The sequence below is a fragment of the Ranitomeya variabilis genome, chromosome 3 (genome assembly GCF_051348905.1).
Source record: "Ranitomeya variabilis isolate aRanVar5 chromosome 3, aRanVar5.hap1, whole genome shotgun sequence".
Classification (NCBI taxonomy): Eukaryota; Metazoa; Chordata; class Amphibia; order Anura; family Dendrobatidae; genus Ranitomeya; species Ranitomeya variabilis.
Window position 1 is genome coordinate 453,227,867 of NC_135234.1, and position 15,902 is coordinate 453,243,768.

Sequence of the window (15,902 nt, forward strand, 5' to 3'; positions counted from 1 at the left end):
TTTTGGGGTGCTGATTCTGAATATGCTATCAGTTTTGCCAGATTGGCTCAAGTTTTTGAGATTTTTGGTATCTTATTTATAGCACTTGTTGGTAAATGCGACGCATCATCTCATTAATTTCTTTGGATTAGTACTTGAACTGAGCAGTTCTCAATATAGTTTTGTGTTAATTAGTGTTCTAAAAGTTTGTTCATAGCTTGATTTTTGCACTAACTTTATGTTGTTGTCTGTTTTCCAGTGAAAAGCATGAACTCATCAAGAAGAAGTTGTCTTAACGATCCAGACTCATTCTGTTACATTTGTGGTGAATACACACTGCCAAAACATAGAAGAAACATAACAGACTTCGTAAAAAAGTGTATTTTGCCTATTTTGGGGTTATGCTTGGGGACCAAGACAAGTTTTGGGCACCACACATAGTGTGCAAAGCATGTATCGAATTATTACGAAAATGGAGCAAAGGACAAAGAAAAAGCTTCAAATTTGGTGTTCCAATGGTGTGGAGAGAGCCAAAAAATCATCATGATGACTGTTATTTCTGTGCAGTGCAAGTGCAAGGATTCAATAAGCATAAGAAACGAAAATGGGAGTAACATGGAATCTGCAAGAAGGCCTGTCCCTCATTGTGAAGATGTGCCTGTATCTGTGTTTACCATAAATAACAGTCATCATGATGATTTTTTGGCTCTCTCCACACCATTGGAACACCAAATTTGAAGCTTTTTCTTTGTCCTTTGCTCCATTTTCGTAATAATTCGATACATGCTTTGCACACTATGTGTGGTGCCCAAAACTTGTCTTGGTCCCCAAGCATAACCCCAAAATAGGCAAAATACACTTTTTTTTACGAAGTCTGTTATGTTTCTTCTATGTTTTGGCAGTGTGTATTCACCACAAATGTAACAGAATGAGTCTGGATCGTTAAGACAACTTCTTCTTGATGAGTTCATGCTTTTCACTGGAAAACAGACAACAACATAAAGTTAGTGCAAAAATCAAGCTATGAACAAACTTTTAGAACACTAATTAACACAAAACTATATTGAGAACTGCTCAGTTCAAGTACTAATCCAAAGAAATTAATGAGATGATGCGTCGCATTTACCAACAAGTGCTATAAATAAGATACCAAAAATCTCAAAAACTTGAGCCAATCTGGCAAAACTGATGACATATTCAGAATCAGCACCCCAAAAATACCCTAAATTCATTAAAATATTTTGGACACCAGAAAAAAAATTTTTTTTTGTTGACCTGTGTTATTCTTATCACATCTTCCCATTATCCATTTTCTTCTGAGGCTAGAAAACCCCTTTATGTGACAGCAGAATAATGTACCATGGAGATGGTGCAGCAGGGGGGCTAGGGCAGCTCAGATAATGGGGTCGCCAGATGGCCCCCTTTGCAAACATTATTTATTGGTAAGGAAAGTGCATTAGGAAATGACTGGAGAAGCAATTCCATAGTGTTGTATGTGAGGAAGAGCAGGAAATAGAAGCACCCTTCTGTGCAGGCTCCATCACTGGTGCAGAGGCTGGGCTCACCTCCGTGTACCACCAGCAGCAGCACTGCAGTGAGCTGGGGGCGCACACACAGGGCGGTGGGGGAGGGCACGGCCGGGTGTGTCAGGCTCGGTGCTCGCTCAGCATGAAATTCCCGGGCTCGGTGCTTCTGTCAGTCATCCTGTTTGTGGCGGAGACAGTGACCGCCGTGTATGTAAGCAGCACGTACAGCTCGGCCGGAGACAGCACCTGGCACTCCCTCACCCTCCTCTTCAGCCTCCTGCCCTGTGTGCTGGTGCAGCTGAGCCTCATCTTCATCCACAGGGACCTGAGCAGGGACCGACCGCTGGTGCTGCTGCTGCACCTCTTGCAGCTTGGACCCTTGGTCAGGTGAGGATGGGGGTAGTTGGGGACTCAGGGCTTTGTGTATCTGGCATAGCAGCCAAACAGTGCAGTAAGGGCATTAATATTGTCCTGTTGGAGTAATACTAACATATAATAATACAGTATAATACTACTGCCTCATGGTGGAAATCTGCTGATATAAATATATGAGATTTGTGTTATGGAAGTCGGTAGAAAAAACTCTTTATCCACTCTGTCATAGAAGAATAAAATATGGGTCATGTTATAAATGTATTAATCGCTTCTTTGCATGACAAATTAGTAGCTGTTATTGGTTCCATCTTGGAATAAATACACAGTGATTTGTTGATTAACTTCTGTTCACATACAGGGGGTGCGGATGGGGGGCTTAGAATAAAGCAAAACAGTTCTGACATGATATAGTGTCAGCAATCTGCAATTTTTGACCCCATGTCTTGTATCTTGGCCAAAGTAGACTTACACTTTCAATCTTATTCTACAGGTCAGCACAGTTGCAGTGTAATAAATATAACACACACACACCCACACACACACACACACACACACGCACACACACACACACACACACACACACACACACACACACACACTGCCTTGCGAAAGTATTCGCCCCCCTGGAACTTTTCAACCTTTTCCCACATATCATGCTTCAAACATAAAGATACCAAATGTAAATTTTTGATGAAGAATCAACAACAAGTGGAACACAATTGTGAAGTTGAATGAAATTTGTTGGTTATTTTAAATTTTTGTGGAAAATCAAAAACTGAAAAGTGGGGCATGCAATATTATTTGGCCCCTCTACTGTCAGTGCAGCAAACTCACTCCAGAAGTTCATTGTGGATCTCTGAATGATCCAATGTTGTCCTAAATGCCTAATGATGATAAATATAATCCACCTGTGTGTAATGAAGTCTCCGTATAAATGCACCTGCTCTGTGATAGTCTCAGGGTTCTGTTTGAAGCACAGAGAGCATCCTGAAGACCAAGGAACACAACAGGGAGGTCCGTGATACTGTTGTGGAGAAGTTTAAAGCCGGATTTGGATACAAAATGATTTCCAAAACTTTAAACATCCCAAGGAGCACTGTGCAAGCGATCATATTGAAATGGAAGGAGTATCATACTACTGCAAAACTACCAAGACCCGGCCGTCCCTCTAAACTTTCATCTCAAATAAGAAGAAGACTGATCAGAGATGCAGCCAAGAGGCCCATGATCTCTCTGGATGAACTGCAGAGATCTACAGCTGAGGTGGGACAGTCTGTCCATAGGACAACAATCAGTCGTACACTGCACAAATCTGGCCTTTATGGAAGAGTGGCAAGAAGAAAGCCATTTCTCAAAGATATCCATAAAAAGTGTTGTTTAACCCCTTCACGACCTTTGACGCATACGCTGCGTCATGAAAGTCGGTGCCAATGCGACCTATGACGCAGCGTATGCGTCATGGAATGATCGCGTCCCTGCAGATCGGGTGAAGGGGTTAACTCTCATTTTACCCGATCTGCAGAGACAGGGGGAGTGGTGCTTCAGCCCAGGGGGGGTGGCTTCACCCCCCCGTGGCTACGATCGCTCTGATTGGCTGTTGAAAGTGAAACTGCCAATCAGAGCGATTTGTAATATTTCACCTAAAAAACAGGTGAAATATTACAATCCAGCCATGGCCGATGCTGCAATATCATCGGCCATGGCTGGAAAACCTGAAGTGACCCCCCCCACCCCACCGATCGCCCCCCCAGTGCTCCGTTATGGGGTCCGGTCCCCTCCGTCCGCCTGCCGGCTCCCCCGTCCTCCTGTCCGCTCCCCCTGTGCTCCGATCACCCCCCCTGTGCTCCGATCCACCCCCCCACCACCCCTTCATACTTACCGATCCTCCCGGTGTCCGGACGTCTCCTCGCTGGGCGCCGCCATCTTGGAAAATGGCGGGCGCATGCTCAGTGCGCCCGCCGAATCTGCCAGCCGGCAGATTCCTTACAAGTACATTTTGATCGCTGTGGTAGGTTCTATCACAGCGATCAAAATTAAAAAAATAATAAATACCCCCCCCTTTATCACCCCCATAGGTAGGGAGAATAATAAAATAAAGAAAATATATATATATATTTTTTTTTCGTTTTCCACTAGGGTTAGGGTTAGAACTAGGGGTAGGGTTAGGGGTAGGGTTAGGGTTACGGGTAGGGTTAGGGTTAGGGTTATGGCATGTGCGGATTTGGCTGTGGATCCGCAGCGGATTGGCCGCGGATCCGCAGCGGATTGGCCGCTGCGAATTCGTTGTAGTTTTCCATCAGGTTTACAGTACCATGTACACCTATGGAAAACCAAATCCGCTGTGCCCATGGTGCGGAAAATTCCGTGCAGAAACGCTGCGTTGTATTTTCTGCAGCATGTCAATTCTTTGTGCGGATTCCACAGCGTTTTACACCTGTTCCTCAATAGGAATCCGCAGGTGAAATCCGCACTAAAAAAACACTGGAAATCTGCTGTAAATCTGCAGGTAAAACGCAGTGCCTTTTACCTGCAGATTTTTCAAAAATCGTGCAGAAAAATCTCACACGAATCCGCAACGTGGGCACATACCCTTAGGGTTAGGGTTGGAATTAGAGTTAGGGTACCGTCTCACAGTGGCACTTTGATCGCTACGACGGTACGATCCGTGACGTTCCAGCGATATCCATACGATATCGCTGTGTCTGACACGCAGCAGCGATCAGGGACCCTGCTGAGAATCGTACGTCGTAGCAGATCGTTTGGAACTTTCTTTCGTCGCTGGATCTCCCGCTGTCATCGCTGCATCGTTGTGTGTGACACCGATCCAGCGATGCGTTCGCTTGTAAACAGGGTAAACATCGGGTTACTAAGCGCAGGGCCGCGCTTAGTAACCCGATGTTTACCGTGGTTACCAGCGTAAAAGTAAAAAAAAAAAAAACCGTACATACTCACATTTCGGTGTCCTTCAGGTCCCTTGCCGTCTGCTTCCCGCTCTGACTGTCTGCCGGCCGGAAAGTGAGAGCACAGCACAGCAGTGACGTCACCGCTGCGCTCTGCTCTCACTGTACGGCGGCACTCAGAGCGGGAAGCAGACGGCAAGGGACCTGAAGGACACCGAAATGTGAGTATGTACGTTTTTTTTTTTTTAACTTTTACGCTGGTAACCACGATAAACATCGGGTTACTAAGCACGGCCCTGCGCTTAGTAACCCGATGTTTACCCTGGTTACCCAGGACCTTGGCATCGTTGGTCGCTGGAGAGCGGTCTGTGTGACAGCTCCCCAGTGACCACACAACGACTTTCCAACGATCATGGCCAGGTCGTATCGCTGGTCGTGATCGTTGGTAAATCGTTATGTGAGACGGTACCCTTAGGGTTGGAATTAGGGCTAGGGTTGGAAATAGGGTTAAGATTAGGCTTGTGGTTAGGGTTAAGGATAGGGTTAGGGTTGTGTTGGGGTTACAGTTGTGGGTAGGGTTGGGATTAGGGTTAGGATTAGGGTTAGGGTTGGATTTAGGGTTACGGGTGTGTTGGGGTTAGGGTTGTGGTTAGGGGTGTGTTGGGGTTAGGGTTGTGATTAGGGTTATGGCTACAGTTGGGATTAGGGTTAGGGGTGTGTTGGGGTTAGTGTTGAAGTTAGAATTGAGGGGTTTCCACTGTTTAGGCACATCAGGGGTCTCCAAACGCAACATGGCGCCACCATTGATTCCAGCCAATCTTGCGTTCAAAAAGTCAAATGGTGCGCCCTCCCTTCCAAGCCCCGACGTGCGCCCAAACAGTGGTTTACCCCCACATATGGGATACCAGCGTACTCAGGACAAACTGGGCAACAACTGTTGGGGTCCAATTTCTCCTGCTACCCTTGTGAAAAAAAAATTGCTTGCTAAAACATCTTTTTTGAGGACAGAAAAATGATTTTTAATTTTCACGGCTCTGCATTGTAAACTTCTGTGAAGCACTTGGGGGTTGAACGTGCTCACCACACATCTAGATAAGTTCTTTGGGGGGTCTAGTTTCCAAAATGGGGTCACTTAGGGGGGCTTTCTACTGTTTAGGCACATCAGGGGCTCTGCAAATGCAACGTGACGCCCGCAGACCATTCCATCAAAGTCTGCATTTCAAATGTCACTACTTCCCTTCCGAGCCCTGATGTGCGCCCAAACAGTGGTTTACCCCCACATATGAGGTATCAGCGTACTCACAGCAAACTGGGCAACAAATATTGGGGTCCAATTTCTCCTGTTACCCTTGTGAAAATAAACAATTGCTTGCTAAAACATCTTTTTTGAGGAAAGAAAAATGATTTTTTATTTTCACGGCTCTGCGTTGTAAACTTCTGTGAAGCACTTGGGGGTTGAACGTGCTCACCACACATCTAGATAAGTTCCTTGGGGGGTCTAGTTTCCAAAATGGGGTCACTTGTGGGGGGTTTCTACTGTTTAGGCACATCAGGGGCTCTGCAAACGTAACATGATTCCCGCAGACCATTCCATCAAAGTCTGCATTCCAAATCGTCACTACTTCCCTTCCGAGCCCCGGCATGTGCCCAAACAGTGGTTTACCCCCACATATGGGGTATCAGCGTACTCAGGAGAAACTGCACAACAACTTTGGGGTCCAATTTCTCCTGTTACCCTTGGGAAAATAAAAAATTGTGGGTTAAAAAATCATTTTTGAGGAAAGAAAAATAATTTTTTATTTTCATGGCTCTGCGTTATAAACTTCTGTGAAGCACTTGGGGGTTCAAAGTGCTCACCACACATCTAGATTAGTTCCTTGGGAGGTCTAGTTTCCAAAATGGGGTCACTTGTGCGGGAGCTCCAATGTTTAGGCACACAGGGGCTCTCCAAACGCGACATGGTGTCCGCTAATGATTGAAGCTAATTTTCCATTCAAAAAGCCAAATGGCGTGCCTTCCCTTCCGAGCCCTGCCGTGCGCCCAAACAGTGGTTTACCCCCACATATGGGGTATCATCGTACTCAGGACAAACTGGACAACAACATTTTGGGTCCAATTTCTCCTATTATCCTTGGGAAAATAAAAAACTCCGGGCTAAAAATCATTTTTGAGGAAAGAAAAATATTTTTTTTATTTTCATGGCTCTGCGTTATAAACTTCTGTGAAGCACCTGGGGGTTTAAAGTGCTCACTATGCATCTAGATTAGTTTCTTGGGGGGTCTAGTTTCCAAAATGGGGTCACTTGTAGGGGAGCTCCAATGTTTAGGCACACAGGGGCTCTCCAAACGCGACATGGTGTCCACTAACGATTGGAGCTAATTTTCCATTCAAAAAGTCAAATAGCGCGCCTTCCCTTCCGAGCCTTGCCGTGCACCCAAACAGTGGTTTACCCCCACATATGAGGTATCAGCGTACTCAGGAGAAATTGCCCAACAAATTTTAGGATCCATTTTATCCTGTTGCCCATGTGAAAATGAAAAAATTAAGGCTAAAAGAAATTTTGTGTGAAAAAAAAGTACTTTTTCATTTTTACGGATTAATTTGTGAAGCACCTGGGGGTTTAAAGTACTCACTGTGCATCTAGATAAGTTCCTTGGGGGGTCTAGTTTCCAAAATGGGGTCACTTGTGGGGGAGCTCCAATGGTTAGGCACACAGGGCCTCTCCAAACCTGACATGGTGTCCGCTAACGATGGAGATAATTTTTCATTCAAAAAGTCAAATGGCGTTCCTTCCCTTCCGAGCCTTACCATGTGCCCAAACAGTAGTTTACCCCCACATATGAGGTATTGGCGTACTCAGGAGAAATTGCCCAACCAATTTTAGGATCCATTTTATCGTGTTGCCCATGTGAAAATGAAAAAATTTAGGCTAAAAGAAATTTTGTGTGAAAAAAAAGTACTTTTTCATTTTTTACGGATTAATTTGTGAAGCACCTGGGGGTTTAAAGTGCTCACTATGCTTCTAGATAAGTTCCTTGGGGGGTCTAGTTTCCAAAATGGGGTCACTTGTGGGGGAGCTCCAATGTTTAGGCACACGGGGGCTCTCCAAACGCGACATGGTGTCCGCTAAAGATTGGAGCCAATTTTTCATTCAAAAAGTCAAATGGCGCTCCTTCCCTTCCGAGCCCTGCCGTGCGCCCAAACAGTGGTTTACCCCCACATATGAGGTATCAGCGTACTCAGGACAAATTGGACAACAACATTCGTGGTCCAGTTTCTCCTTTTACCCTTGGGAAAATAAAAAAATTGTTGCGAAAAGATCATTTTTGTGACTAAAAAGTTAAATGTTCATTTTTTACTTCCATGTTGCTTCTGCTGCTGTGAAACACCTGAAGGGTTAATAAACTTCTTGAATGTGGTTTTGAGCACCTTGAGGGGTGCAGTTTTTAGAATGGTGTCACTTTTGGGTATTTTCAGCCATATAGAACCCTCAAACTGACTTCAAATGTGAGGTGGTCCCTAAAAAAAATGGTTTTGTAAATTTTGTTGTAAAAATGAGAAATCACTGGTCAAATTTTAACCCTTATAACTTCCTAGCAAAAAAAAAATTTGTTTCCAAAATTGTGCTGATGTAAAGTAGACATGTGGGAAATGTTATTTATTAACTATTTTGTGTCACATAACTCTCTGGTTTAACAGAATAAAAATTCAAAATGTGAAAATTGCAAAATTTTCAAATTTTTCGCCAAATTTCCGTTTTTTTCACAAATAAACTCAGAAATTATCGACCTAAATTTACCACTAACATGAAGCCCAATATGTCACGAAAAAACAATCTCAGAACCGCAAGGATCCGTTGAAGCGTTCCTGAGTTATTACCTCATAAAGGGACACTGGTCAGAATTGCAAAAAATGGCAAGGTCATTAAGGCCAAAATAGGCTGGGTCATGAAGGGGTTAAAGTTTGCAACACGCCACCTGGGAGACACACCAAACATGTGGAAGAAGGTGCTCTGGTCAGATGAAACCAAAATTGAACTTTTTGGCAACAATGCCAAAGGATAAGTTTGACGTAAAGGCATCACAGCTCATCACCTTGAACACACCATCCCCACTGCCAAACGTGGTGGCAGCATCATAGTTTGGGCCTGCTTTTCTTCCGCAGGGACAGGGAAGATGGTTAAAATTGATGGGAAGATGGATGAAGCCAAATACAGGACCATTCTTGAAGAAAACCTGTTGGAGTCTGCAAAAGACCTGAGACTGGGACGGAGATTTGTCTTCCAATAAGTCAATGATCCCAAGCATAAAGAAAAATCTACAATAGAATGGTTCACAAATAAACGTATCCAGGTGTCCAGGTGTTAGAATGGCCAAGTCATAGTCCAGACCTCAATCCAATCGAGAATCTGTGGAAAGAGCTGAAAACTGCTGTTCACAAACGATCTCCATCAAACCTCACTGAGCTCGAGCTGTTTGCCAAGGAAGAATGGGCAAGAATTTCAGTCTCTCGATGTACAAAACTGATAGAGACATACCCCAAGCGACTTGCAGCTGTAATCGCAGCAAAAGGTGGCGCAACAAAGTATTAAAGGGAACCTGTCACCCCCAAAATCGCAGATGAGCTAAGGCCCCCGGCATCAGGGGCTTATCTACAGCATTCTGGGATGATGTAGATAAGCCCCCGATGTATCCTGAAAGATGAGAAAAAGAGGTTAGATTATACTCACCCAGGGGCGGTCCTGGTACGATGGGCGTCCCGGTCCAGGTCCTCCTATCTTCTTACGATGAGGCCCCGGTCTGGACCGCAACGCCCATCGAACCGGACCGCCGCGGGACCGCCCCCGGGTGAGTATAATCTAACCTCTTTTTCTCATCTTTCAGGATACAACCGGTGGGCTTAGCTCATATGCGATTTTGGGGGTGACAGGTTCCCTTTAAGTTAAAGGGTCCGAATAATATTGCACGCTCCAATTTTGAGTTTTTGAATTTCCACAAAAATGTAAAATAACCAATAAATTTCGTTCAACTTCACAATTGTGTTCCACTTGTTGTTGATTCTTCACCAAAAATTTACATTTGATATCTTTATGTTTGAAGCATGATATGTGGGAAAAGGTTGAAAAGTTCCAGGGGGCCGAATACTTTCGCAAGGCACTGTACATACACACATATATACACTTTGGTAGTTTTGCACAATAAAATCATGTCCCATGGAGGAAAATCATATTGAGCTTGTGGGATTCTGAAAGTCATAACTGATTTTTAATTATATTTCTGACAATGCAACCAACCCACCAGTCTTCTTTCTATTCTTAAAGGGAACCTGTCACCCCGTTTTTTCAATATGAAATAAAAATATGGTTCAATAGAGCCTGAGCTCTGCTTTACATTAGTACCTTTCATATCCCCAGATTCCCCACCTTTGCTAAGAAAATGCTTTAGTAATCTCTCCGTTTTCGTATGTCAATAACCCCGGTCCGGTCCAATGGGCCGTTTCTCCCCACCTCCTGCCTTGCTTTACGCATTAATTTCTCTTCTTTCCTGCTTTGGCCGGCGTTGTTTTCTGCGCCTACGTATTAAAGTGGCCTCTCGCGCGTGCGCAGTATGTTTTGCCCAACAGTGGGCAAATCATACAACTCATTATTGCGCATGCGTCAGCATTTTCCTTGACATACTGCGAAGGCGGTAGAGGCCAATTCAATGTGCACGCACAGAAACTAAACGGGATCTGTGCTATTCACAGATCTCGTTATGTCAAGCATGCCGAGGAGCGGGGGGAGAGATGACGATTAGGCCCCACCCATCGGACCGGACCCGGGTGATTTACATACGAAAACGGAGAGATTACTAAGGTATTTTCTCAGCAAAGGTGGGGAATTGGGGGGATATGAAAGGTACTGATGTAAGAGATCAGGCCCCATTGAACCATATTTTTATCTCATATCGAAAAAAAGGGGTGACAGGTTCCCTTTAAGGCACCATGCATTACTAATATGCTATTGTGCCAGTTCTCACATAGGGGAAAAACTATTGGCTGTGTTCACACATTGTAGTTTTTTTTATGCAGGCAAAAGCTGCTCTCTTGGCAGTAAGAAACTCGCTTAACCCCTTACCGATCGCCAATACGCATTAAAACAGCGGATCCTAAGAGTACTTATTCGCTCATCACCAATTTAAAATAGCGACTGGGAATAAGGCTGTATTGCCCTCTAGAGTCTGAAAATTTCCGGGGTCCTGACAACCGGGGGTAGCTGAGACCCCGGAGAACATGATCAGGGCCGGATCTTCCAGCGTCCGGTCACGTGATCACCGTTATTCAGTGAATAACGACAATCACAAAAAAAAAGTGTACCGACTGTTTCAATCATTTCAATCTCTTCTGATTTAGTCAGAGGAGAGAGAAATGATGTCCCCTGTACCTCTGCCATCCCCAGTCCCTCCTGATCAGTCCTCCAGCCTGGCGACATCTTCCTGGAAAAAAAATGGCAGGCGCATGCGCTTTGCGCCAGCCGAGATCTGCCGGCCGGTAACAATAGGACATTTTTCCTATTTGCTGCTTTTGATCAGTGTCATAGACCCTAGTCGCTACTCGAGTTTGCATCGGGTGCTCTGGTATGCATGGAATATCGCGGATCCCCGCATGTTTTTTTGAGTGTCTAATAGCCGTGAAACATGTATGGCAGGCACTCGAGCATGTCGCTCGAGCACCCACGTTATTCAGTGCATATTTGAGCAACCGATGCAAAGTGCAGTAGGGGGCACTAGCGCTCAACACTAACGACGACGAATTCAATATGACGACCTAATGTTATCAAATTCCGTGTCGTATCTGTGGGTTCAAAATGTTCACTATACCCCTGGATAAAATCCTTGAGGTGTGTGGTTTCCAAAATGTGGTCACTTGTTGGGGGTTTCCACTGTTTAGGCACATCAGGGGCTCTCCAAACATGACATGGCGGCCGTTAATTATTCCAGCAAATTTTACATTTAAAAAGTCAAAAGGTGCTCCTTTCCTTCTGAGCTCTGCCGTGTGCCCAAACAGTAGATTTCCCCCACAAATAAGATATCAGCATATTCAGGAGAAATTGCACAACAAATTTTGGAGTCCATTTTCTCTTGTTACCCTTGTGAAAATAAAAAAGTTTGCATCTAAAGTAAAAAATTTTGTGAAAAAATGAAATGTTCATTTTTTCCTTCCACATTACGGTAATTCAGTTCCTCTGAAGCACTTCAAGGGTTAATAAACTTATCCAATGTGGCTTTGAGCACCTTGAGGAGTGCAGTTTTTAGAATGGTGTCACTTTTGTGTATCTTCTATCATATCAGCCCCTCATAGCCACTTTAAGAGTTTGAAAATTGTGAAATGTTCAAAATTTTTGCCAAATTTCCGTCTTTTTAACAAATAAACGCAAGTCATATTGAAGAAATTTTACAACAACCATGAAGTACAATATGTCACGAAAAAACAATCTCTCAGAATCAGTGGGATACATTGAAGTGTTCCAGAGTTGTAACCTCATAAAGTCACAGTGGTCAGAATTGTAAAATTTGGCTTGGTCTTTAAGGTCAAAATTGGCTCAGTCATTAAGGGGTTTTGCTGTGTTTTTGGTGCTTTTTTTTTCCTGCGTTTTTTTTCGGTACATTTGTCTCTATTGGATTCTGATAAAGTTTAGTGCATAACAAAAATTCTGATTCAACTTTATCAGGTTTTGGCACCAAAAATGCTGCAAAAACTAATACCTGCTTTTTTTCAGCATTTTTGAGCATTATTTGCACCATCCATTGCTTTCAGTGGGTGAAAAACGCTGAAAGAAGTGACATGCTGCATTTTGCAAAAACTGGTATTGTACAAAATACTGACGAGTGACGACATAAAAAAAACAAGCTGTGTGCATAAGCCTCTCTGACCTTTCCCGGCGCCTGCGCACTGCAGTACTTTGCTCTGCCCTCAACAGGGCAGACAAAGTACGCCTGCGCTGGAGCCGCGGCAGGAAGACAAGAAGAGGACGTCATCGTATGAAGCTAGGAGGCGCCGGACATGGACTGCGACGCCCATCGAATCCGGACCACAGCGGAACCGCCGCTGGGTGAGTATAATATAACCTGTTTTTCTTACCTTTCAGGTTACATCAGTGACTTATCTGCAGCATTACAGAATGCTGTAGATTAGCCCCTGATGCCGGTGGCCTTAGCTCATATACGATTTTTGGGGTGACAGATTCCCTTTAAAGGGCGTTTCACTAAACAATTTGACTGACACTGCTTTTGGATTAAAATAACATTTTCCAAATGTCTACTTTACATCTGCACAATTTTTGAAACATATTTAATTTGTTAGAAAGTTATAAGTGATTGTGTTCACAGCAGGGCTCGGAAGTGAAGGTGCACCGTTTGACTTTCTGAACACAGAATTGTCTATAATTGAGAGTGGACTCAATGTCGTGTTTGGAGAGCCTGTGATGTTCCTAAACAGTAGAAACCCTCCATTTTAGAAATTAGACTCCATATATAAAGGAAAACTACAGTTTGGGTGCACAGCAGGGCTCGGAAGGGAAGGAGTGAAGTTTTGGATGCAGACTTTTGATGGAATGGTCTGGGGGCGTCATGTCGCATTTGGAGTGTTCCTGATGTGCCTAAACAGTGGAAACCCCTCACAATTGACTCCGTTTTTGTGATTTACAGAAAATTCTAATGTTCGGTTGTGAAAATAGAAGAAAATCCATTTTTTTTTTACATAAATGTCATTTTAGCTCCAATATTATATATTTTCACACTGGTAACAGGAGAAAATGGACCCCAAAATCTGTTGTGCAATTCTCCTGAGTACGCTGATACCCTATATGTACAGGAAAATTACTGTTTGGATAAAGGGCTTGGAAGGGAAGGAGTAATGTTTTGGAATGCAACCTTTGATGTTATGCTCTGCAGGCGTCATGTTGCGATTGGAAAGCTCTTGATGTGCCTAAACAGTGGAAACTCTCCACAAGTGACCCCATTTTGAAACTAACCTAGTATTTCTTGGTATGTAAATTTTATAATGTAGTGGTATATGTAAGTTGTGTAGAGTGTATCAAGCTGGCATTCGTGAGTTGTATTGTGTACATCATATTGGCATACCTGAGATGCGTAGTGTACATCAGGTTGGCATACATGAGTTATGTAAGTCAGAAATTAATTTAGCATTCCATGGATGTGTGTTACAGTTTGAAGCTTTCTTTTGTACACAGGCCAGGTTTGTCGGGGTAGGTGTCGCATTAATAAGTGGTGTCCTTTCCTATCCCCTTCTGTAACACACTTGGCACCTCTTTTGCGACCTTCCTTTCTTTGTGGTTTGAAGGACCTGTCCAGGGAAATGTTGGACAGGTAGGATATGAGCACCTTCAGTTCTGGAAGTGCTGGGGCTTGCTCCTTCCTGACTTCCAAAGATTAGAGCCTTGATCACTACCTCCTGGAACTGAAGCTGTGACGTACTGGTCTGGCCTTCGTGATAGCATGTAAACATTGTACATTGCCATCTGTGCCATGTGCATGGCCAACTTCTTTTACCACACCTTTGCTTTTCTCATGGCACTGTACGGCTGGAGGGCTTGATCAGACAGATCAACTCCCCCCATCTTCTTGTTGTACACCAGTACACAATCTGGTTTGGTGACCTGCATAGAGGTACCACGGTGGGGGTGCTGCCATCACCATATATGGTGGTCGAGAAAATGAGCTCCCTCTTGTCCTTGTACTTGACCACCAGCATGTTGTCGCTACTTTGGACTCTGCTCTCACACTTTTTAAGCAGCTGCCCAATTAGCATCTTAGGGTGGCCTCTCAGATTTTTGCTGACAGTATCGCATGCTGCAGCAGCTCGTACATAGAGGGACTTGCAGAGTGGGATGCTGGCATAAAAGTTATTTGTAATGTGCTGCTGCAGTGCAGTATAGTGCAGCCTCCACCAGGAGGTGCTGGTGAGGGAAGAGAGGTTGCACACAGCGTAGCAACACTTGAACAGCAGCACAGGTGCCACAGGTAATGAAAGAGAAGACAGACAAGCCAAGGTCATACACAGAAAGGTCAGCTATAATGTAATGTGCTGCTGCAGTGCAGTATATTGCAACCTCCACCAGGGGGTGCTGGTGAGGGAAGAGAGGTTGCACACACAGCATAGCAACACTTGAACAGCAGCACAGGTGCCACAGGTAACGAAAGAGAAGACAGACAAGCCAAGGTCATACACAGAGAGGTCAGCGCTGTACACAGGGGCAGTCAGAAGAATAGTCAGGGACAAGCAAGAAATCAGAGCCTACCGGGAATGTGGTAACCAAAACGTGACATATAAGACAAAGTCGGGGTTCAAGCCAGAGTCGAAGCCAGCTAGAGAGCTTGGTACCAGAGACAGGAAACAAGGGGCGAAGTCCAGAGATCAGATCGAGTCATACACGGGTACAGGCAGTCAGAGGCACAAGGATCACTAATAAAAGTATACAGGTCAGGGGCTCAAGCCAGGAAGCATGAACTATAGCTGACACTGGCCCACAGGCTGCTGAGGACTGAAATAGCCAAGCCAGCTTCAAAGCGAGGCAGAGAGGATTAACTCCCGCATGACTAGTCCAAAGACAAGGCAGCTGAAAATAAACTCAGAACTGGATCATGGCATTATTTACGCAGAAGTGATAACCTTGATGCACCAGTGGGTTGCAGCAAATCCCACACAATTTTCCCACTCAGGGGGACATTCAAGGACTTTAATCTGGGTGTACTTCCCTGCATAAACTCTAAACCTGTGTGTGTACCCTGAGGTACTCTCGCACAGCTTTCTAAAGTTTAATTCTACACCTGGCCCTCTTACTGGTCAAGCATTGACAGAGTTTGAGACACCCCTTGAAATGTATTAGGCACTCAACCATGCAGATGTCCCTTTGGGGAACGTACACATTACCAAACTAGTTGCTGAAGTGCTTAATGATCCTCCAAACTTTGAAAAGTCTGTAAAAGTTGGGGTTATTTTGGGGAGGACAAAAAGGGGTCATGTTAGAAAATGGTGAAGTGCGGTTTTGTGCCATAAACTGCTGGACGTACAAACTTATTTGGACAACCATGATCCCTGATTGCGCCACAAAATCCGGAATCAG

At 44.4% G+C, this 15,902-nt stretch overlaps 1 protein-coding gene across 1 annotated transcript in view; it reads left to right on the forward strand.

The window, feature by feature from the left end:
* The first annotated feature begins 1,439 nt into the window (after nucleotides 1–1,439).
* The window catches only part of XK (X-linked Kx blood group antigen, Kell and VPS13A binding protein), a 38,676-nt gene continuing 24,213 nt past the window's right edge, over nucleotides 1,440–15,902 (forward strand). Inside the window, exon 1 of the mRNA XM_077296571.1 lies at nucleotides 1,440–1,892. Within this exon, the coding sequence (XP_077152686.1) occupies nucleotides 1,648–1,892 (245 nt within the window). The 5' untranslated portion in view covers nucleotides 1,440–1,647. The remainder of the gene's footprint in view (nucleotides 1,893–15,902) is intronic.